The 24,956-nt window shown below is 39.5% G+C and overlaps 1 protein-coding gene across 4 annotated transcripts in view; it reads left to right on the forward strand.

Moving 5' to 3' along the window:
- Positions 1 to 24,956, forward strand: part of mgaa (MAX dimerization protein MGA a) — a 109,330-nt gene that overhangs the window by 24,721 nt on the left and 59,653 nt on the right. For 3 of the 4 annotated variants that reach the window (XM_043698206.2, XM_043698209.2, XM_043698207.2), the window contains exons 4-12: positions 4,533 to 4,599; positions 6,071 to 6,178; positions 6,682 to 6,837; positions 8,216 to 8,335; positions 9,245 to 9,789; positions 12,115 to 12,433; positions 13,629 to 13,864; positions 17,049 to 17,180; positions 19,011 to 19,098. In XM_043698206.2, coding sequence (XP_043554141.2) covers positions 4,533 to 4,599; positions 6,071 to 6,178; positions 6,682 to 6,837; positions 8,216 to 8,335; positions 9,245 to 9,789; positions 12,115 to 12,433; positions 13,629 to 13,864; positions 17,049 to 17,180; positions 19,011 to 19,098 — 1,771 coding nt within the window. The remainder of the gene's footprint in view (positions 1 to 4,532; positions 4,600 to 6,070; positions 6,179 to 6,681; positions 6,838 to 8,215; positions 8,336 to 9,244; positions 9,790 to 12,114; positions 12,434 to 13,628; positions 13,865 to 17,048; positions 17,181 to 19,010; positions 19,099 to 24,956) is intronic. The other variant, XM_043698208.2, reaches the window with a different exon arrangement.

Below are 24,956 nucleotides of genomic sequence, written 5' to 3' on the forward strand. Positions count from 1 at the left end.
TATTCAATACTCTGACCAATAAAGGAAAGTATACCAAGTGCCTTCTTCACTATCCTATCTACCTGCGACTCCACTTTCAAGGAGCTATGAACCTGCACTCCAAGGTCCCTTTGTTCAGGACCTTGCCATTAAGTGTATAAGTCATGCTAAGATTTGCTTTCCCAAAATGCAGCACCTCGCATTTATCTGAATTAAACTCCATCTGCCACTTCTCAGCCCATTGGCCCATCTGGTCAAGATCCTGTTGTAATCTGAGGTAACCCTCTTTGCTGACCACGACACCTCCAATTTTGGTGTCATCTGCAAACTTACTAACTGTACCTCTAATGCTCGCATACAAATCATTTATGTAAATGACAAAAAGTAGAGGGCCCAGCATCGATTCTTGTGGCACTCCACTGGTCACAGGCCTCCAGTCTGAAAAACAACCCTCCACCACCACCCTCTGTCTTCTACCTTTTGAGCCAGTTCTGTATCCAAATGGCTAGTTCTCCCTGTATTCCATGAGATCTAACATTGCTAATCAATCTCTCATGGGGAACCTTGTCGAACGCCTTACTGAAGTCCTTATAGATCACATCTACTGCTCTGCCCTCATCAATCTTCTTTGTTACTTCATCAAAAAACTCAATCAAGTTTGAGAGACATGATTGCTCACGCACAAAGCTATGTTGACTATCCCTAATCAGTCCTTGCCTTTCCAAATACATGTACATCCTGTCACTCAGGATTCCCTCCAACAACTTGCCCACCACTGAGGTCAGGCTCACTGGTCTATAGTTCCCTGGCTTGTCCTTACCACCCTTCTTAAACAGTGGCACCATGTTTGCCAACCTCCAGTCTTCCGGCATCTCACCTGTGACTATCAATGATACAAATATCTCAGCAAGAGGCCCAGCAATCACTTCTCTCGCTTCCCACAGAATTCTGGGGTACACCTGATCAGGTCCTGGGGATTTATTCACCTTTAACCATTTCAAGACATCTAGCACTTCCTCCTCTGTAATCTGGACATTTTGCAAGATGTCGCCAACTATTTCCCTACAGTCTATATACGGATTAGATCATAATCATTAGCCATTATTATTGCCAGTCCAGCAGTCGCAACCTTTCAGTCTTTAACATGAGTTCTTAATACAGTTGGCAGTGTTTTAAAAATTCCTCCTGAGGATAGTGTCTCTAAGAGCTTAATATGTAGTTCTTTATAAAACTTTTATTCATCTAACCCTTTCAAATTCAATATAGGATTGATCAGGCTGGTTCCGTAAACTCCAGAATCTTTGCCTAGATGTCTCTGCTAATTTCTCTGAAGTAAATTTAATTGTCTTCACTGAGAAACCACTTCTGACAGTGAAGCATGTTTTTTTGTGCTATATGGTCAAATTATTCACATAAGCATTGCCCAGTCTTTTCCTACATTATCTACTTCAATACCTGCCGTCTTCTGTTCAACTGTTCTATTTTAACGTAATATTCACGCAACTTTGCTTTGTCTTTCTCTTGCACTTTTAATTCTAGTATTCTCAATTGATTAGTTTACATCAGATTAGATTACTTACAGTGTGAAAACAGGCCCTTCAGCCCAACAAGTCCACACCGACCCTCCAAAGAGCAACCCACCCAGACCCATTCCCCTACGTTTACTTCTTCACCTAACACTGCGGGCATTTAGCAAGGCCAGTTCACCTAACCTGCACATCTTTGGACTGTGGGAGGAAATCCACGCAGACACTGGGAGAATGTGCAGGCTCCACACAGTTGCCTGAGGCAGGAATTGAACCCAGGTCTCTGGCGCTGTGAGGCAGCAGTGCTTGCCACCGTGCCACCCCTGTTCTCTTCTTTCCATCTCCCGTTCCTTATTTTTTCCTGCCATCTATAGTTTCTTCTTTCCTCCTTTGGGCTTTCTGCGATAGCCTAGTGGTATTATCTCTGGATTGTTAACACAGCAAAGCCAGGTAATATTCTGGGGAGACGGGTTCGATTCCCACCACACCACGACAATGATAGTATGTGAATGCAATAAATGCCTAGAATTAAAAAGACGTTGTCTGAAAAACCCATCTGTTTGTGGGCGGCATGGTGGCACAGTGGTTAGCCCTGTTGCCTCACTGCGCCAGAGACCCGGGTTCAATTCCCGCCTGAGGCGACTGACTGTGTGGAGTTTGCACATTCTCCCTGTGTCTGCGGGGTTTCCTCCGGGTGCTCCGGTTTCCTCCCACAATCCAAAAAAAAATGTCCAGGTTAGGCGAATTGGCCATGCTAAATTGCCCGTAGTGTTAGGTGAAGAGGTAAATGTAGGGGAATGGGTCTGGGTGGGTTATGCTTCGGCGGGTCGGTGTGGACTTGTTGTGCCGAAGGGCCTGTTTCCACACTGTAAGTAATCTAATCTCATGCTCAAACTGCTTCAGCTGTAACTGAATGCCACTTGTTTCTGACAACTTACTAACCGAAGTACTTCACCTCTTTTGTTTTTCCTCTAAAACCAAGTAACATACTAGTACCTCAATTATCTCTACATTTTAGCTCTGTCAAGCAGGGCTACCTCTAGTTTGTCCGCCAGTCAACCAAGCTTGGTTTTGAAATTTCCTTTAAGACTGCCAGCAAAAATCCTTTGCTTTTTCCAGTGTCATACCTTCAATATTATATAGATCCTGGTGCTTTCTTTCATCTGTATTACTGAGCAATACTACACCCAAATCTTCATTGCTTCTGCTTCCAATCCAATCTCAGGTGCTTCCACTGGTTGGTAAAAAGACACAAGAGGCAGGTTTCCTTACAAAAAAGTCTCTGACTCGTCAGTTAAAAATCACACCTTATAGCAACTATTGCAGGAAAGATACTTCATTTTTCAGGTTTACAGTGAATTTTGATTGCAGAGAACAGAGACTGCTCCTGAGCTGGGAAAGGACTGAACATTGTTCACTCTCTCTCCTTCTCTGTATCGTGTTCACAACTCCAAGCTGTTCAGTTACTTGAGAACCAATCCCGCTCTGACTGCCAATTGTCTGCAACTCCATTTTAATTACTATGTTGTTCAAACATTTGTTTCTGATACTTGTCATGGATGTCAGGTTACTTGCTTTCAAAACTGCTGCCGCTTTATAAAACGCTAATTTTTAAAACTCATCCTCCAGTTTTTAAAAACACAAAATAAAAAGATATGTTCCTTGCAAAAGATAGCAACCATACCTTTACTTCCTTTTTCCGGTCATTTATATAAATTTTGAAAAGTTAAGGGTCCAGCACTGATCATTGTGGCATACCCTCCCATTACATTTTTCCACCTGTCCAAAACCCATTTCTGCCTGTTATATTTCCTGCTAGCTAACCAATTTTCTATTTTGGTGTGAGACCTCTGCGACAGTGACAGAAAGCTGTCTGGAAGTGTAAACAATGCACCCAGCATCTTAGTGTGTATGCTGTTCACGTTCTCCTATATGTCATCTCTAATCCTGACCCGAAAGAGGTACTTACCTGAGTCCTGTTCAGCAAAACCCATTGATGTGCTCGTCGCAACAATTACTTGGCTGCTAACTGAACCCTTGGTTAGCCAGGAGTGGATGAGATGGGGAGTACTGCTAGCGGCTTTTGGCCCCACAGTTTAATCCGGTAAACGAGTGCTAACTTTCCATGGTGCCTACTTCCACCTCGGTCAGTGCAGGCAGTCCATGCATTGTGACCCCCTTACCCAAGAAAGTAGTGTGCATCAGTTTGTAGGCTAGTCAGTTTTATTGATAATGTTTGAGGGATAAATGTTGATCACATCACCAAAGAGAAATGGCTTGCTGTTACTCGGATGCTCAGTCAAGATTAGAGTGGTGCTGGAAAAGCACAGCAGGTCAGGCAGCATCTGAAGAGCAGGAAAATCGACGTTAAGGGGGGAGCCCTTCATCAGCAACTATTTCTTCACATTTTGTTTAGTATTGCAGAGGTTCCTTCTGACTTCTGAGATGAAAAGATCCTATAGGAGAATAGGAAATGTTTTGTGGCCAGTGTTTACAATTCAAGCAACATAACATTTTCAAAAAATCTTAACTAATCATTATAATTTATTTTTGTTGGAATTTGCTACGTATAAATTGGCTGTTGTGTTTCTGACATTGCAGCAATGATTATACTTAAGTACTTCAGTTGTAAAGCACTTTTGGACTTTGTGAGTTTGTGAAAGAGTGTATAAATGCTTTTTAAAACAAAAGAATTTTGTCTTTCCCTTTTTCACTTTGTTTCTCAAAACCTGGACCATTATAATGCCAATTTGTATAGAAGGTAGGTTGAATAGCTGTGGGAACTGAGTGATGATTTAGTAGGAGGAAATAAGGGAACTTGACTGTGGGGCATTGGCTTCAGACATTGGCATTCAGAGCTCAAACAAACTATTGGATTAGGATTATGTAAGGAGTGGTTCACTTCTGTTCATTTTGCATAAAATCCACATTTTTGAATTTCTTGACTTTTTAAACAAGACTAAAATAGTTATGTTTGTGTTTACTTCTGAATTGTTTGTTATTCTCTCATTTAAATATTTTTTTCAGGATGCCTTGCAGTCCCACCTGGTTGAGCAGGTACCAGAGAACTCGAGTGATCTCATCCATCAGACAGGTATGAACCATAAAAATTCTCCATTTTGTTGTGTGCAGAGCAATGATGCTGGTAGCCAGATTAACCTGAGTTAATTAACCTGGAGTTCAATAAGTTTCTCTGTATGCTATTTATTCAAGTTTTATTTTACTAGAACCTTGCTGTTGCTTCTGATGAGAGCTACGTTACAGTTCTAAATTCAGTAATAGAAATGAGCAAAATCGACAAGAAAGTTTCCAACTAACTGAATGCATGTTCTAGAAGAAAACAAACTAAAATTACTGGAGAAACTGAGCTGGTCTGGCGGCACTGTGTATAGCATGCAAAGTCAATGTTTCAGGTGTCAAGTCCCTTCATCAGAACGAGTAGCAGCTAATAAAAGATGGTATGTAAGCTAAACACAGGGCCTAGGTGCAAAGGAGTACATGACAGTGAAGATGGAGCCCAGAGAAAGGAACAGGCAAACAAAGAGTTGGGTACTGGTATGCCAGGGATGAAGAAAAGCTGACAATGGAGACCATAAGTGGGTGAGAATGGGTTGGCTAACACTGACTGACTGACAATGAAAGTAATGATGGTAGACAAGAAGAAAGATTAGAATAGAAATTGAATTGGAGAGAGGAGCAGAACTTCAAGGTAGGCATACCTGGAAGAGATGTGACAGTGAGTTAAACACTAAAATAAAGGCAAGAGCTGTAGATGCTGGAAATCTGAAACAAAAACAGAAATTGCTGGAGAAACATTGACTCTGCTTTATTTGAATTTATCCATCAATTTCTGCTTTTGTTTCAATGTTCTAGGAGACAGCACACAATTTGTGATATTGCGAAAGCTGTTTTTTTCACTACAATTAATAAAGGCTTTCAGTGCCCTATACATGGCAATAGTATATGGTATAATTCTTTCCTCAAAGATAGATAAATGGGAGCAAAATGACAACATGGGATAGGAATGGCCATTTAGTTCAGTAGCCAGATTTGTTCTTATGATCGCATAATCATAGTTTTTACCCCGTCATGAATATTCTGTGAAAATGCATTGTGAACTTCTGTTGAACTACGTGTTGCAATGGTAAATGAAACCGGTCTGTAAAATACATGTCTAACTTTTGGATTCTGCGTGAAACATCAGACTAATTTGGCTTCTTTATAAAACACTTTCATGGTTGAATTCACACAGCATTTAATTATGTAACTATATTTGTCTCTATAATCTTTACAAACCAATTGTTCAAATAGCTCTCTTTGTAAGCATGGTATCTAGTAGGATGTTGATATTCCAGTTTAGTCAAATTTTGCATATTAACTTGGAGTATGGGGAGATGCCTTCATATGTGAAGTTTTGTTGAGTACTCTGTTTGGCAGTGTGTGGGTTGATTGACTTTAATGGGGAAGTCAAATTTGAGATTTAAGTCCAATCTATTTTGATTCCTTTTCCTGTTTGTACTCGCTATGCTTTTTTGAAAATGTGATGTTACTTTTCATTCTTGCAGTTCCCCAAGAAAGTGCTGAGGAGAAAATTGAAAGACTGGAAGAGAAGCTAATTGAAGACTTAACTCATTTTGACTCCAGAGTCATTATGCACCCATCACTTAAAACAGGTGACTGAGATTGATATAACAAAGCATGAAAGCCAATCTGCTTATCAGAGATTGTAAAGTAGATGTTTAGAAGTGATTTGAGATGTATCTAGTCGGCTTGATTTCCAGTATGATTTGATCAATTTCATAGAACATAGAAGAATACAGCGCAGTACAGGCCCTTCGGCCCTCGATGTTGCGCCAATCCAAGCCCACCTAACCTACACTAGCCCACTATCCTCCATATGCCTATCCAATGCCTGCTTAAATACCCATAATGAGGGAGAGTCCACCACTGCTACTGGCAGGGCATTCCATGAACTCACGACTCGCTGAGTAAAGAACCTACCCCTAACATCTGTCCTATACCTAACCCCCTTAATTTAAAGCTATGCCCCCTTGTAATAGCTGAAATCATGTGATCATTTATATGTTGCACCTTTTAAATTCTATGAAAAACAAACTGTTTTGGTTTGTTTTGTAAGGCTTTAGGTCTGATTTAAATGAATGTGTTCTTCCTATAGGTGGTGTTAAACCAAGTTCCCTGATGTCAAAAGTCAGCCTAAACTTGAAGCATTTGGGAATTGTATTACTTCCTCCACCAGCAGGATTTGTTAAACCTGGATGCAGAGATGCCTTAGAATGCTCACCCTCCACACAAACTGACCAGAGACCTCCAGGTGAGCAAGCAGCCAATTTAGTGAAGCATGACCGGTCCTGTACTAAATAAAAATGTTTGATACCATTCATTGATTGGGCCCACATTCTGTTCTTCCCTCATCCGTATCAGTATTGACTTTTAGTCATTGGGATTGGACTGAACTGTTTCTGTCAGTGTCTATGAAGATTTGAATTAATTTTTTCTAAAGATTTTAATTTAAAATTCAGAGACAAGACTGAATTCAAACTCAGTTTAAATATTGAAGCACTGATTAGTCGACCAGACCATTTTTAAAAATTGATGTTAGAACTTCGAATGTAATTAACCACTTAATATTTGTTCAAGCTTAATAATTAAGTGGATTTCAGTTTTGTGACAAAGCAAATAATGGTATTTGTGAGATATGAATAAAATTAGTAATATGTCTCCATTTAAATCAAATGGCTTTATTTTTCAATGAAAGCTCTGCAACTAAATTGGAAAGGAGCTATGCTAGTATTGACTTTTCCTGATAACTGAAATCGTTCTGCTCACAACACATCTTGACTCTTATTACATGTTGAGGATGTATCAAACTGAGACCATAAAATTTGGAGGGCTGTACTTAAAGGGTGAAGCTCATGTTGGGTATTTGAGTCACACTGTTAGATGTTTAAGGCCTGCTTACCTGTTCTGTATAGATATATAAATCTAACCACAACTATGCTTAATATTTTTCATAATAGAAATCTTAAACACTATAATTCCCTATTTTTGTTCTGGTTAAGTTTCTTCTTTTTCCAAAAACAATTTATCATTGGCCTCCATCCCTACCTGTCAGTTTGGGCATGCCATTCCAGAGTGCAGTGTGTGATGTTATAAAAGCTGTGTTTTCTAACATGTAATAAAGCCTGTCAGTACCCTACATGTGGCAACAATGTAAGATGTGACTCGTTTTTCAAAGATGCAAAAATTGGAACAGAAGGACAACATGAGATAAGAACGGCTATTTAATATAACAAGTTGTGGGATAGCTGTTCACCCTCAGTCCATTCGAGCAGTTTGGTGTTTGAGAGTTGATTCAGCCTTAGATTAACCTTTTGTATCTTCACCCTGTTCAGAACTTTTTTTTAAAAGAAAAGGCACAACGGTATACATTATTCTTCCCTTTTCCACTTTTGTAAGCAGAATGTATTTTTCTGGAAGATACTGTTTTTTTCAGACTAACTGTAAATCAGGATTCTTAAAGTAACCAGAAATGTGATCAGAAATGAGGCTTGATTAACCTTTACTTCTCTTTACTTTCAATTTAAATTTGTACAGTAACAATAGCCACTAATTTTAGATGAGAATTTTTGTTTTGTGCAGTTACTGACGTCTCCTTTTAACATGTGTTTTTCTTAATAAACATTCAACAGAAGAAGAAATTCCATTTATTTCCAGAACAGGAAAAACAAATGATTTTACAAAACTGAAGGGTTGGAAACAAAAACTTGCACAGCAGACTGGGGCATCTGTTTCCAAACAGACTGAAGCAAGTAAGTTCTTCAAATTGGTGCGCTCTTGTGACTGAAAACGTTCATGGGGCTAATTTTCAACTGGCACCCAACTGGATTGATTGCCACCTGATTATTTTTTCTCTTTTCACTCTGTTGAAATTAGTTTACCAAAAATTAACACATGTTTGTGAGGGGCAAACAATTTGTTTGAAGTACATTTTACATCCAGACAACAAAATTGAAAGCCATCCCAACGTCATTCTTCCAACCCCACTTCAAAGAACAGAAGCTGCTGCTATCACCTGACCTCCCCAATTCCCATCCCATCATGAATTAGCTAAATTTCTCCCATGCTTAATAGCCTGCACTATTTTTTCTATTCTGCAACCTGTCAACCCAGTTGCTTTTATCCTTACCTAGATGTTTAGTCATTGCAGTACTTGACCAGGCCATCTGTTACTCTTCTACAGTGAGCTGCTTGTTCTTTGGGATCTGGTGACTCCATCAAATGAGTTGCAATATAAGGGGGGGCCTCAAGCCTTCACCTGTCAGGTGCTGGGATAGATCCAGGTAGCAAATGTATTTCATTATATGGACATTAACAGTTGGATTTGATATCAAGGAAGAAATTCAATATTTAACCTGGTCTTTTTCTTTTAGCAGATCATGTCAATACATCTCTTGAGCAAAGTGCCTGCAGCTATGTGACAGCAAGTTATGCTGCTTATTGTTTTTTAATTCATTTAAATTTTGCTATGCAAAAGTCAAAGCTAGCTTTCCCAAAGCAACTCAATTCAGATTGTGGCCGGAGGTATATTACAGAATTGCATACCAGCCATCAGGCTTGTGGGGAGAAGGGGGAACTATGCTGCTTCCATCAATGAAAATTTCTTTGAGCTCAAAAACAGTAATAAGTGAACTGATTCTTTGTTTTGGTGTTTGTTCCAGCTTCCAATTTGGAAAACACTGTGAAAAATCGTTCTGCCTTCTTAAGTGATAAACTGGATGAATACCTGGAAAATGAAGAGAAAATCATCAAACAGCGAGCTGATCTATGCATAAACAAAGTATCAAAAGTTGTTTATCAGATGCCCACCAAAAGTTCCAGTTATGTCCGAACATTGGATAGTGTACTAAAACACCGGGCGTCTGAAGCCACCCCTGGACAGTCTCACTCATCTAGTCAAGCTGTGGTTTCCTCACAGCCCACTTCAGTTAACTCTGTTTCCAAAGCCTGCGAACGGAGTGGAAAAGTAATCCGATCTAACGCAGCCAGCAAAGAGCAGAAGTCTTCAAGCAGTACAAAATCAACTCCAAAAACAGCCAGCCCACCTACTAAAGCATGTTCTACACGCATGAAACCTCTGGGGCTGTCCAAAAAGCAGAAGAAGTTGATGGATCTGGAGAATAGTGCCCTTTGGGATGGGAAGTCAAGGACTTACATTACTGAAGAACGAGCAGAGGCATCTCTCTTAACTCTACTCACTGCACAGGTACCAGCTCTGTTTTATATTAAAGGAAAGAAACTGGTGAAATATGTTGACAAGGGACTAAAAGAATTCAAAACTTGCTGAGATTGACCTTTTTTAATTAGAAATTGCAGTGTACCTATAATGAATGCTGATAAAGTTGAGTGCAGTTGGAACAAAAGCAGACAATATCTTAATTCACTTTCAAGTGCTAACAAGTTAAAAGTGTGATTTTGTTGAAACAAACCATCTTCTACTACGCCTTATCAGTATCTTGATTATAGATTGTTAATAATGTTTGTACTTATTTTCACAGTAGTTCAACCTGAACATAACAAAGCTTAGACCTCCTGAGCAAGGTGCAATTATGTTGCCTTTGAAAGGTTACTGTTTCCCACAGGGTACTTGCAAGTATGTACTTGCAAGTTTCACAGCCTTGTTAAGTTCAGTACTGTAATTCCTTCAAACTCCAGTTCCTCTGAAGGCATCATCAAGAAGAACATTTACTTATTAAATTTTAATTTTCTGTCTTTCTCAACATCCAAACCTTAATTTTTTTGCTGATTTTGGATAGCCTGGGAACTTGCTTAAGATTTGTGGCAGGTCCTAATTCCAGGGTTCATGGATTCCTATTCTCGGGGTTTCTGACTTGGTGGGCAGCACGGTGGCACAGTGGTTAGCACTGCTGCCTCACAGTGCCAGAGACCCGGGTTCAAATCCCGCCTCAGGCGACTGACTGTCTGGAGTTTGCACATTCTCCCCGTGTCTGCGTGGGTTTCCTCCGGGTGCTCCGGTTTCCTCCCACAGTCCAAAAATGTGCAGGTCAGGTGAATTGGCCATGCTAAATTGCCCGTAGTGTTAGGTAAGGGGTAAATGTAGGGGAATGGGTCTGGGTGGGTTGCGCTTCGGCGGGTCGGTGTGGACCTGTTGGGCCGAAGAGCCTGTTTCCACACTGTAAAGTAATCTAATCTAATCTAATCTAATCTAATCTAATCTTAAAAAAAAAGTCCCTTTTAAGTGCAGGCTGATTTCCTGCCAACCTGCATAGCTGCATTGTGGGGTTAGTGTCCTTAGCCTCCTCAGTTCTCTTGGAGTTGGGCCAACCTTTGATGGTTGATGGCATTTCACAGATGTCATGAACCAGTCTGTTTGAAGGAGTCTTTTTAAAAGTGCATTCAAAAGATGTTCCTCGTGCCCCTGTGTCCACTGGATGCCTGGGCTGTTCACCAAGTTTCATTATACGTTGGCTCAGAGCCCAAAGTCTTTGAAAAAGATGAACCCCAAGTTAAACCGTTTCTCTTCTGTCAATTGCACTGTTTATTTACTCCAGATAAAGGTTTGAAGCACTTGAAGGTTTTCCATTGATACTTCATACTGTCTGGATGATTGAGCATTTTATTGGCATGCAGCAAAAGAAGATCTTTTAATGAAAGTCAAAAATTTTGACTTCAGTAGTTCATTACTGTGGGTTCATCATTGTGATATAATGTATTGTGGGTTAGTAGACATGGATGTTCCATAGCAATGCATGAGAGACTATGGGGAAGTAGATGGAGGGGCTTAGGTTCATGTGGGGAATTAGAGGTTGTTGGGGTAGGCATCAGCTGGCATGGATAAGGCATGGGAAATGTATGAGGTCCAGAATTCCACAGCTCTGAAGCAAGCTATTTACATTATCCATTGCAACACCTAACAGGCCCTGTAAGTGCCTACAACCTTTTACCCAGATTAGCTGACTAGCCTGCTATTTGCCTCCCCTTGCCCAAGTAATAAAAAGTTAATCTCTGGAACCATTTCCTTCTGAAGCAGGTGTGCAATGCTGGGTATTTCCTTACACTCACTACGTACTTCAAAGGTGAAAATCCAAACCCAGCGTCTTGTAGTTTTCTGCTTTCTGGTCATGTTATGCTTTCCAATTAATAATCTTCCAAGTTACATCTGCACAAGCCAGTCTGTTATATTTCAATTGCCACTGCTATTGATTTTCTTTTCTCCACTGACCAACTAACTGTTGAGGTGAACATTGTAGAAAGTGGATGCCACTTAATATATTTTAATTGAAAGTCAGGTTGGGAACTTGAACACGCTGTTTGAAGGGTATGGGGATTGTGGGCCCAGCACGAGGAGCAGTGAAGCAGAAGACAGCACTAGTATTTTCTTTTGCTGAACTAATATTTCAAGGCAGACAAAACATGGAACTCTTAAACAGGTTGCTTTCCTCTCTGTAAGGAGTTTGGCAACATTCTTCTATGTTTGATTTTATACTTGTCTAAATTAAGGTGAACGGTGTAAGATGTATGACTAACACAGTTGAGCATAAAAATGCATATTTCTCTCATCATCTTTTAGGGGAAGCTTCAAACTAGAAAACACAGAGTGATACCTAAGCGGGCACCAATGTGTAAGAATGAGTTCTGCCGCTTAGGCTGTATCTGTTCTAGCCTGTCACAGATGAAAGAACCGCCCACACATTGCCGCAAGCCAGAATGCATGTTCAATTGTAAGTGTCCAAAACGTGAGATGTTGGTGCTGAAGACTTTTGGGAGACGCAGGAGGCAGCTGAGCAAGGCTCTGCGGGAAGATCTGATATTCTACGATGCACTAGCAGATGATGATGAATGGAAACCAAGAACCAGAAAGAGGAAAAAGAAAAAAATAGTTGAATATGGTTAGTGCTTTCTGTAGTGATTTAGGATGAAGTTTGATAACTTTATAGAAGTTAAAAGACTGGTTTACAAACTGCATTCCGTTTGGTGGAAAAGTGACTAAATTTCTAAATTAACATAGTTCATGGAGCAGGACGTCTTAGAAATGTGCACAGTGTAGACGACCAACCTCATGAAGAACAGAAGGATCATAATTTGTTGAAGGAACTCCTGGGCCAGATTTAACCCTTAGTCCAGATTTGAGTGTTGGATTCAATTTCTGTCCTGGCAGAGGTCAGGTTATACTCACCATCAGTCATCTATCTCTAATAATAGTCTAGCACAGTCGTCCTCTGGGACTGTGGTAACTGCTATGTACTGCTGATCTAGTTCCTCACATCAGTGAGGTACTGAAATGTACATTGCTGGAAGTGCATTCTTTTCAGATGTTAAACTGATATCTCATCTTCCCTTTTCTAATGATGGAGGTGAACGTTAAAGATTTCCTGACATAATTTGAGGAACAGCAGAGAGTTCCTCCAGTACCCTGTGAGTGCCTCCATGCCTGGCAGAGATTGAGATTGTTATAGATGTTCTTCCTTTCTACTTTTTCCTTACATTAATTGTATTGGGTGGTATCCTGGCTCACGTTTTCTAAACACTGACAAAACTTGTTAGTTAACTGCTTCTGGGCAAAACAAATGTTAGTCATAGCACTATAATGTGCATTATAAATAATAGCATTACTTTTGATTTCAACTGTGATAAGATAATTTGTTAAATAGTAGTTATTTCAGTTAGAGTTTTACGCACAAGATGCTAAATCAGCCTTTGAAGTTGATAGTGTTTAAATTACATAATAGGTTTGTCTGCGCGAATGGAAGGAAATATAATGAAACAATTACCTCAAAGACAAATATATTATACTTAATAAATAAAAAGATATCAAGTTTTTTTAAATGCAAAAATCTGCAAATATTTTAGGGTTTGGGATGGATACAACAGGGGAATTGAGACAAACACAAAATAGCAGACTAAGATCATAGAATCTATGTATTCTTTTGTAATGTTGGTGTGATGTCAGTCTGCTGGTGTATTGAAGGTATAATTTTTAAAAGACATTATAATTCCTGTAGCATCAAAATCTCTATCAGTACCTCAACCAGTAAGGGAGAAATGGGAGAAATACTGTCTTTAATTTTTGTTTTCTTTTCCAAGCAGCAATTCCCGAACCAGAGAAACCTGTGCGACCATATCCTCTATGGATTCGGCAGGAGGGCGAGGTGGATCCTGAGCCAGTCTACACTGCACCTCACCCAAAATCCTTTCATAGCAGCAAATTCCTTCCATCACCCCAACCACCATCTCCACTAAGTCCAGATGGACATGACTCTCCTAAAGCTGATGTTAGTTCGGTGTTGTCGAGTCCTGCTAGTTCACCGAAGCCCTCTGAGGTGAGCAGATGAAATTCATGTAAGGTCCTCCAGAAATGTGCGTTCAGAAGTATCATTATTGTTTGGTAATATGTTGTGTTCTTAAAAAATTTCAGCATTCATTCATATTGTGCTTTTCTCAGAATTTTTGCATGCCCCTTTTGTGAACAGGATACACCACAAAGGCATGTAGTTTAGTTTTCACTATTATTTGTGAATGCTGGGCCAGTTCAGTTCTCAATGTGAATAATACAAATGTGTGGTCAGTATCAGGGACAAATACCCACCCTATAGAGTTTCTAAATTATGAATTCGCCATAGGGCAAAAGGAGGAGAGGGAATAAACACCACTATCACAAGAGGAAAAAGTGCAAGGGAAACTACTGGGCTTATGACTGAGTTGCCTGGACCTGGTTTTAATTTATCCTAGGATATTAAAAGACGTAGCTACAGAGGTAGTGAATACAATGGTCGTAATTCCACAAAAATCCTTAAATTCTGGAAAAATCTCGGATTGGAAAGGTGCCAGTGTAATACCTTTTTTATTTTAAAAAGGAAGGAGACAAAAGCAGGTAATTATAAGCCTGTTAGCATAATGTCTGTTGTTGGGAAAATGTTAGTGCCCGTTGTAAAGAATGTAATTGTACAGCATTTAGAAATTAAAAATTAAGCAAACAGCGTCAGCAGCCTTATAAAGAGGAATCAGTCCTAACACATTTATTAGAATTCTTTAAGGAGGTAATGAGCAAGATAGATAATGGGGATGGAATGGATGTAATGTATTTGTACATTCAGAAGGCATTTAGTTAGGTACCACACTTTAGTAAGAGCCCATGGTATTGGAGGTATTGTATTAGCATGAAAAGAGGGTTGGCTAACTAACAGACAGACAGACAGAATTGGGATGAAGGGAACATTTTCAGCATGGCAACCTAATGCTAATGGATACATGTAGGAATCGGTGCTTGGGCTCCAATTATTACAGTACATGTTAATGCCTTGGATGAACGCAGTGTTCTAAAGGCAAGTGTTATGTATGACAACCTTAGGTGAGTAGGCAAATGGTGAGGATGATGCAAGGAGTCTGCAGTGGGATAGACAGGTTAAGCTAGTGGGCAGATCTTTGCAGATGGGCGACAATGTGAGAAAATATGAGGATGTGCACTTTAGCTAGTGAAACATTGATCTCTTTTGTTATCTAAATTGCCGAAGGCTGTGGATCCTACAGAACAGGAACTTAGGAGTCTTTGGGCATAAATCTCAAGCTATCTGCCATTTTCAGTAGGGAAGTCAAAGTGTGAAAATAGAGGGAGTATAAAAGTGGAGGGGAGGGGTTCTCTAAAGCTATACAAGGCTGGGATACTGTAAACAGTTTTGGGCTCCTTTTCTTAAGGAACGATGCAATGACATTGGAGGCAGTCTAGTGAAGGTTCACCAGGCTGAAACTGTGTATGAAAGGTCTTGTGGGGAGAGATTGAGTAGGTTTGGCCTTTTCTCGCTGGAATTTAGAAGAATGAGAGGCAATTTCATTTAAACATACAAGATTCTTAGGGAACAGGTAAGGTTAGATACGGAAAGATTGTCCTCCCTTGTGGGCTGGTCTAGGACCAGAGGGCATAATCTTGATTGTCAGCTCACCAATTTAAGGCAGAGATGATGAGAAATTTATTCCCTGAGGGTTGTGAATTTGTGAAATTCTTTGCAGAGAGCTGTAGAAGTTCGGTTGTTAAATATATTCAAGATTAAGCAATACAGATTTTGATTCAGTAAGCTTCAGTTCCTATGTCTTATGGTCTTAGTTCAGATACTTTTCAGAATTTGGAGCCAAAGGTAGACCTGTTGGCCCCCTGGATAATCATAACGCCTTGTGTGTAGGTAGATAGACACAATTCAGGAGGCTGATGTCCTTTTGCTAGGCATAGAATTTTGTTTTTGTTGTCTTAACATTTTTCGCATCCACTTGATTGTTTGAGGATAGAAACAGATTTGGGAAAGATTTAGTTAACACAAACACAATATTCCACTGCAAACTGAACTAAACATGGTGGTTCCTTTAAATGTGAAGAGAGGAATCTTTTCTCAGTTGCGGTGAAGCTGCAGTCACATTTGGACTCTCACCTTCAGTCGTGGTTGATTATGTAGTTGTTGAGAAATGGCTATCATTTGATGCAGTTAATAACTCTCTTTCTTTCCAACCTGTATCCACAGCTGACACAAAATGAATTTTTAAAAATCTGGCTAGTTTTCTAGGATTTGGTTCTCCAGTGATATTGCACATCTTTTCTTTTTAAAGACAAAACATTCTAATCACATTCAAGTTTCATTTTTTTAGTGCTTCTCTACATTTAGTTATACCTGCCACCTTGTCTGTCCAATTTCCAATGATATTGGCGATGTGTTTCAAATGTTATCATTTTACCTTTCTTATCTACTGCAATAATTAGCTTTGTATAATCTAACAATATAGCTATTATATTGACTCTGACTACAATTATAAAAGAAGATGCAAAATGGTTCTCTATATGACCCTACTGGTTACCTTCTCCTAGGCTGATGACTGTCCTATAGAGCAAGCCTGTCAACTCTATTTGCAAACAATTACATACCCATAATAAAATGTTTCCATGAATTAAAGCTTGCTTATTTTCAGTACATGCTTTTTCATTGGATCATTGTTGAAGGCCTTTCTGAAATCCAAGTGTAGTAAATACACAAATGTATTCTGTTGCAAAGATGAGCAGAAAATCAGATTGAATAGACCTCCAATTCATTTAACCTGTAAATCATATTGGCTAGCCAATTAGATGGTTCAGTGGGTTCTTTCTGCAAACACTCTTGTTTGGTGAGTGAGATGGTTTACATTGGCTCAACTCAGCTCTGAGAGCCTCTTCATTGTTGAAGCAATCTTTCCTAACCTGTTGTTTATTCCTTTGAAGGTCAAAACAGTATTTCTGTTCAAAGGTAAAAACTGCAAAATTATTCCAGGAATATGTTGAATAATAAACAATTGAATTTCATTTTGTAATTCTATGTAGAATCTGTCTGACATAAAGATAGTCTTCCAGTTAATCAGAGATATGTACATGTTATTTTAAAGCTTTGCAATACTCTAATATTAACATAGGCGAAACAATTATTTTGCTATTGTCTAGGTAAGCTTTCTTTTAATTGTCTGCTTTTTAAATTATTTTTATGCTTACTTAAGGCTGATGAGAAAGGCCCAGTGTATTGGTATTTTGAAAGTATGATGACCTGTGCACGTGTTTGTGTCTTCGAACGCAAAAAAGTTGAAAGATCAATAATCTGCACCTGCAATTCAGAGCACAGTTGTGGACAGGTAAACTTGAACTTTTGCACTAGCATCAATTAGGTATTTTTAAATGCACATGAAGTAATGACCAGAGAGTTGAAGAGCTGACACTTTACTTCCTATTGTGTGTACAAGTCGCACTCCAGGGAATTGAGTGTACAACTTAGGTTGATGCTCACATGTACAACTGAGTACCTTCAGATGAGACGTAAAAACAAGCATTGTCCAATGGATGTAAATTGCACTTTGCTAAGATAACCAGCAGAGTGCAACCTGAGTCCTGGTTAATATTTATCCCTCAAGTAGCATTGTAAGAACTGATTATTTGGTCATTGACATCACTTTTTGTTGGGTTTGATTTTGGAAAACTGACTGTCTGGATTCCTACCATGTCAAAATGGCTATATGTCAGTTCACTTAATTGATTTGTGATGTACCTTTGGATGTCGGAGACTGACAGGCCCTATATCAATTGGAAAACTCCTCATTCTTGGTATAGACGAGGAAATCTTAGTGATGCTGGGGAATGCCTTGTATTTGGATCAAGTACAAGTGAGAGAGAGTGATGTTGGAATGTTTAACCTTCACAAACCTGTAAGGTTGTTACAACAGCGGTCTGTTTTCTGCCCTTCAATGGATAGAAATAATGTTGCAATGATGTCTGATTTCATCTTTTTAACAAAAACTTATCAGTTAATTTTGTTTTTGTCACATTAATTGAGTCGATCTATTTTATGTCTGCTTCGAGACTTTTTGGTTCCTGGGTGGTCCAAATGGAGAAGCAACCCAGTGACAACGAGCGCAAGCAGTGGTGGCTGGTTTCCACTTTACTTCCCCTGTACATGTTGGCTTATAGGCTACTCTTCCTAATGCTTGGATACCTTAGATTGGCTGCTGTGGTGAGTGTAAAGTGATGGCAACACGCTATGTGACCGTGGCAATGCTCACCTCTTATTGCTGCTGATCTCTGTTTAAGTCAGCAAAAAACATGTGCCAGGGCATGCATTGATAAATAGGACAGATGAAAAGAGCTGTAGGCTGTTTGCCTTGGATCAGGCATTTCCTTTTTCTTGCTAACCACCTAGGGAAGAGACAAATTAGCATCCAAGTCCCTTTCTAAATTACAAATGTGTTCTCATTTGTTTCACCTCCGAGTCCATCTGAAGTTCTCAAAATTGGAAGAAAGACAGTTCGAGAAATGTATGGAACGAGAGTGCAAGATTTGTATGAATGGTTTGCAAAGAGAATAGAAGACATAAATAAGACATGGGAGTGAACAGATGAGTGTTTGCACAAGGTTGAAGGAAAGCTAAAGCAAGGGAGACTTTAGAACATACACAGAAAAAATAATTTGAACTGGGTAAAGCTCAGAGACCAAAGAGATGAAAAGAAGATAAGCCATGCATATTTGGCTCTTTTATAACCTCCGAAAATCCTAAAGTACTTTACAGCCAACAAAGTATATTTGAACTATAGGCACTGATGTAGGAAACAAGAGAACAAATTTGATCGTAACAAACTTCCACAAATGATCGTGGTAATGAAAATAGCAGTATGCTTTTTGGGTATTGGTTAAGTGACGTCTATCGGCTAGAATGCAAGAAGAGGTCTCCTGCTTGAAATAGTACCTTGAGACTCTTGCATCTACCTGAGAGATTTACTGTCTGATCCAAAACATGTCACCTCCAAGTGCAGCACTTCCTCAGTGCTGTAAAAGTATCAAGTCAGATTTTGTGCTCACGTCCTTGGAGTGCAATTTGAACCTACAATTTCTTGAAGATTAGTATTGAGCTACAGCTGCTACCATGTCAGAATTACTTGTGCTAAATTTTCAAGCTGCACCTTTTGTGTTTCTAGGAAAACAATCTATACAGTAAGATTAATAACAAAGAAACATTTGAAGCATGCAAGTTGAAGCACTGCAGTGATTCCAGCTCCAGAGAGGGTAAGGACCATTTTGTGTATATTCTGGAACTGACATGCATATAGTGTAGTAAATCCCAGCAAGTAGAAATGAGATAACTTATTAAAGAATGTTGTAAGAATATGTTCAGGAAAATAGGTTTTTGTAGTCTTTTGCCCACCACAATTGCAAAATTTGAAGTGTCAAATATCTGAGCCTATGTGTAGTAAAATACCTACACTTAGAGGATCAACTAGTGTTTCTCCTTACTGCAGTATTGCAGCCAAGAGTGCACAGACAGCTCCAGGTGGTATTTAGATTAGATTACTTACAGTGTGGAAACAGGCCCTTCGGCCCAACAAGTCCACACCGCCCCGCCGAAGCGCAACCCACCCATACCCCTACCCCTACCCCTACATTTACCCCTTACCTAACACTACGGGCAATTTAGCATGGCCAATTCACCTGCACATCTTTTGGATTGTGGGAGGAAACCGGAGCACCCGGAGGAAACCCACGCAGACACTGGGAGAATGTGCAAACTCCACACAGTCAGTCGCCTGAGGCGGGAATTGAACCCGGGTCTCTGGCGCTGTGAGGCAGCAGTGCTAACCACTGTGCCACCGTGCCGCCCATATGGTGTTGAACCATATAAATGTACTGTAGCATACCCTATGGTTTTTTAAATTCTATTTCATATACTAGATAACCCTGTGTTTACTACTGCTCGAGTTGATAAGTTTTGGGAAGACCTGAGGCTGAAGGAAGATGCACACTTAGATTAATGAAAGTTTATGAAGGAGTCTAAAAACAGGATGAGGATTTTTAAACTTGAACATTGGGGGAGCCAGGAGTTTAATGAAGATCACTGATTACTGGAATGGGTCTTAACATTGAATGAAATGCACGCAGCCAACTTTGGAAAAGTTGGGTTTTATGAAGAGTCACAGGCTACCAAATGAAGTGTTGAAATGGTTAAATCTGAAAGTAATGAAGCAATGTAGGAAGATAAAGAGAAAACAGTAGGAACCAAAGAAGTTGATGCTGCATAGCTGGAATTGTACACTCTTGAGTGGTTATCATTTTTGAAGCTCAGCTCAGAGTTGAACAGGTTGCCATGGTTACTGTTTACCCAATCTATCTGTATTGGAGTGGAGTCAGTACTGTGGGAAACCACATTACATTTAGGACTTAAACAGGCCTTGAAAGTTGAGCTGGGCACTCATCGCAAGTGAGACATTCAAAAGATTGTTGTGGGGGGGTGGATTTTTCCCACGTAAAGTTGATGATGCCTAGATTTATGCCTGTAGATGCTGTTAGCAATAAGTGACTTGTACATGAGGATGTCATGGACCCATCATGAGAAAGCTGATTCCACTTTTGTGTCTGACAGCATCCCAGTGAATTTTATTAAGAACCCTTTGTGCCGGAGGGATTGTATTAGCATGGATAGAGAACTGGCTAACTAATAGATGATAGTGTTGGTATAAGGGCATTTTCAGATGCCAACTTGTGACAGGGATCAGTGTTGGGAATGCATTTATTTACAATATATATTAAAAGCTTGGGAATTCAGAAGATTAACTAGACTAATGCTGGATATGGAGGAACTATCTTATGAGGAGAGGTTGAGTAGGTTGGGCCTGCATACATTGGAATTTAGAAGAAAGGACAACTTTATTGAAACATACAAGATTCTTGTGTTTGACAAGGCAGATGCGGAAGTAATTGTTTCCTCCTTGAGTATAATCTAGTGGCTATAATCTCAGTACAAAATCGCCAATTTAGAATAGATGATGAGCAGTTTGTGTACTCAAAGAGGAGCAAATTTGGAGGATTCTCTAGTAGAGTTTCAGCCACTAAGTATATTCAAGGCTGAGAGATGAAATTTTAATCAGTAAGGGCATCTACAGTAATGGAGAAAAGGCAAGAAAACATAGCTGAGGATTATCAGATCAGCCATGAGCTAATTGATTGCGAGAACAGACTCCATGGGCTGAGTGCCCTACTTCTGCTCCTGTTTTTTACAGTCTTATAGAAGCACTTTCGAACGTTTTAAAATGTTGAAAGTGGCATATGCATGCAAGCTGTTGTACTAATAAAGGAAACTCCATTTTATGCCTCCTGAGGGAAAGATGGTTCAATATACCACTGGTTACCAGATACGCATTGGATATTCCTGTGACTTTTCAGTGTCAACTTTATGAAGTAGATTAGATTACATTACATTACAGTGTGGAAACAGGCCCTTCGGCCCAACAAGTCCACACCGACCCGCCGAAGCAAACCCACCCATACCCCTACATTTACCCCTTACCTAACACTACGGGCAATTTAGTACGCTCAATTCACCTGACCCTGCACATCTTTGGACTGTGGGAGGAAACCGGAGCACCCGGAGGAAACCCACGCAGACAAGGGGAGAACGTGCAAACTCCACACAGTCAGTCGCCTGAGGCGGGAATTGAACCCGGGCCTCTGGCGCTGTGAGGCAGCAGTGCTAACCACTGTGCCACCGTGCCGCCCAAGTAGCTAACATGAAATGGACATCCACTTAATGGCGACCAGGATAGGATCACTTTAAGCTCATGTCTGGACGTTTGCACTCTGGTTTGGAGTGCAAAGTTGGTACATTCCCCAAATCTGTAAACCTAACCACAAAGTAGCTGGGAGATCAGATTTTTGTTACAAGGTGGCTGCATTTTCTGAGAAGGTCAGCCTTGGAGCACCAGCACCGTATTGAAATTATTTCAAATTATTTAAAACAAAATTTTGTCCCTATACATTCTGCATGCCATTTATGCTAATTCACGCTCTCCCATCTAACTCCTCATACCCTCCATGCCAATATGTGTGTCTCAGCCCATCATCATGCACCCTCCTATTGCCATGAAAATGTTTCTTTGCAGAGGAAATATACTTATTCTGAAGTGCCCGCTTTAACTGGGGAAAGCCTTCGCTTCCTTATTGATCTATCCCCTAGCATGCTATCCTAATTTAGTTCAGCTAGCTTGATTTTCATTATTTAAGTTTAAAGTACTAGTCTTAGACCCACTTTTATCCTGTCATATTGCACAACACCAAATTTAGTAGAACCTGCTGTCTGGTTGGTTTCAGATTATACAATTCTAAGAAGCTGTCTCAATAGCATTCCGTGACCACCTCATCAAAGTATATTGACAATCTGATTTTTCAGTTCATGTAATGATTAAATCATCCATGATTAGTGTTGTCCCTTGATCATAATCATCAATATTTCTTTTTACACACTTCATCCTACGTTGTGGTTACTGTATAGAGTCCAAGGAGCATCCCTACCAGTGACTTCTTTCCTCTACTGTTATTCATCTCCACCCAAACTGATTCTACATTTTGTTCTCCTAAACCAAGCCTTGCCCTTCAACTTTATTTAGTTTCCTATTAAATTTGAATGTCTCCTATTCTTCAACATTCAGGACCCAATCCTCCTCATCCTACATCCATATCTCCATAATTATCAATCATATTTATTTACTTCAGACAATCAATTTGCGCACTTGGTTAGAAATACTACATATCCTTAGATATAAAGCCTCTAAGTTTAACCTTTTTGTTTTGTTTGTAGCCTAGTCTTGAATTTTGGTGTAGTCTTAGGATTTTCCTTTGTGTTCTTCCCTGCAATTCATTAATCTTCATTTCCCAAATTATTATTTTTTGCTCCTGCCTTTACATTTCCAATTCATTGCATTGACCCAAGCTTGATCCCTCACTCCTGTTTAATTTAAAACCCTCTTTGCTTCCTTAGTTCTTTTGCTAAAACACTGAACCCAGATAAGTTCGAGTGCAATCCGTTCCAATGGTGCAGCCCCCATTTTCCCTGCTGTCAGTGCCCGTAAACTGGAACATGCTTCTCCCACAGCTGTGTTTTGAGCCATGTATTTATTTCGCCAATCTTACATACCTTTTTGCTAATTGGTATCAGGCTGACTTGAGATTCTACTGTTCAGCTTGGTGTGTGCATCCTCATACTGTTCAAGTAGAGCCTCTTGTTCTGTCTATGTCATTGGTACCTAATGAACCATGACAACTTAACTCCACTCCCCACACTTAAAGTCCTACTCTGCCTGAACACTGGCCTTTTGTCTGTACAGAACTGTCAATATGCCCTGCAGTATGCCATCTCAGACTGTTACTACATTTCCTTTATGCTCTCCCCACTTGAATAGATTTGTGTACCACCATGCCATGGTCAGTTATATCATCTAATCTCCTATGGAAACAAACATGTAAACACTTGGAACTGTCAATCCAGTACAGATGATGTTAGGTTGTAAAATCAGTATTGCAACAGAAGTCCTGGGATGGTAGTCTTTGAATCTTAGTCTCAGAGTGAAATAGAAATCACTGGTTTAATTTTGAACCATACAACTTTTGACAAATGATTAATCTTGTATCAGCTTTGACAGTTCCAATGAGTCTTAATAGTTCTTGGTCAGCTTTGGCAGTTCCACTGAATTTATTTACATTTTATGCACAAACATGATCACTTTTACCAATCTCAGAGGGTACCTGGCCTCTCCCAAAGGTGTCTTGAAACCATATCCAAAAGAGTCCTGTAACACTCTAGCAAATCCACAAGCTTCAGGCATACTGAGACGAGATCTAAACTGCTCACTTCAAAATTCAAATATCTAACTCAGCAAACTTTGGGAGGAGTGAAATAAAAACAAAGTATTACTTTAAAAAAACTCAGCAAATGTAGTAACATCTGTGGAGAGAGAAACAACATTCTGCGTCCAATATTACTCAGAGTTCTAAAGAAGAGTCATACTGGTGTCTCAAACTTATCTCTTTGTTTCTCAACCTGCTGAGTTTCTCTAGCACTTTCTGTTTGTACTTTTTATTATTTGTGTGCAGAGAAAATTCTGGTTTTCTAATTTGTCTATTAGTCTTTACCAAATTCTAACCTCTGCATTGTTTTCTAGCCCCTTTTCTAACTCCGATTTAAAGCAGGCTGCTCCCAATTATATAGGTAAAAACAATGACTGCAGATGCTGGAAACCAGATTCTGGATTAGTGGTGCTGGAAGAGCACAGCAGTTCAGGCAGCATCCAAGGAGCAGTAAAATCGATGTTTTGGGCAAAAGCCCTTCATCAGGAATAATTTTCTTTTAAACTTCTGTGTAGAGTTCTGTTGATAATTTGGCGCAGTGCCACCAAAGTATGCATTGCCACCGATATCATACTTCTGTTGAAAGCACTAAACGATGGCCTTGTTCCAGCAATTAATATGGGGGTTATAAATACGAAGGAACAGCTTGAAGTGATTAGCAATGCTTGAAATTATATTGTTTCTGAAACATAAGTTCTGTAAGCATTAATTTTTCCTTCAGCCTTTGTTTTATCTGCTCTATGTTAAAATGGAAATGTTTTTTGAAAAGTTCATTCTTGCGATATGACATTGTGATAAGATGAGTTATTGTCCATTCCAAAATACAATGAGAATAAGGTGGTTTGTTTTATTTCTGAGCTGTTCCTGCCAAGTTAAGACAACTGGTGTCCTTGGTCTTTGGTGAATTTATGACAATAGGTTTGTGGTTACTTTCATTGATACTAAAATTTTGGGTGGGACTGAATTAAAAATGTAGGCTGTTATTGAATTCGAACTCATGAAAACTTGATAATATTCTACTACTACTCCATCCTGTAATAATTAGGGTATTTTTGTAAAAAAAATTTAAAGTGGTAAACCTACAACATTATTTATCTACATTTTCATGTCTCTTTTTGTGCACAAATGATGTAGGATGCTTCATTGGCCTATTCAGACTATGTTCCTATACACCGATTTTCAGGGCTCACAAAGCCAGTCAGTGACAAAGAAGCAGAAACTACTGGCTCAAGATGGTCTTAGATAACACT

This window comes from Chiloscyllium plagiosum, unplaced genomic scaffold (assembly GCF_037043375.1).
Source record: "Chiloscyllium plagiosum isolate Xiang-an unplaced genomic scaffold, Cpla_swu_hap1 HiC_scaffold_8, whole genome shotgun sequence".
Classification (NCBI taxonomy): domain Eukaryota; kingdom Metazoa; phylum Chordata; class Chondrichthyes; order Orectolobiformes; family Hemiscylliidae; genus Chiloscyllium; species Chiloscyllium plagiosum.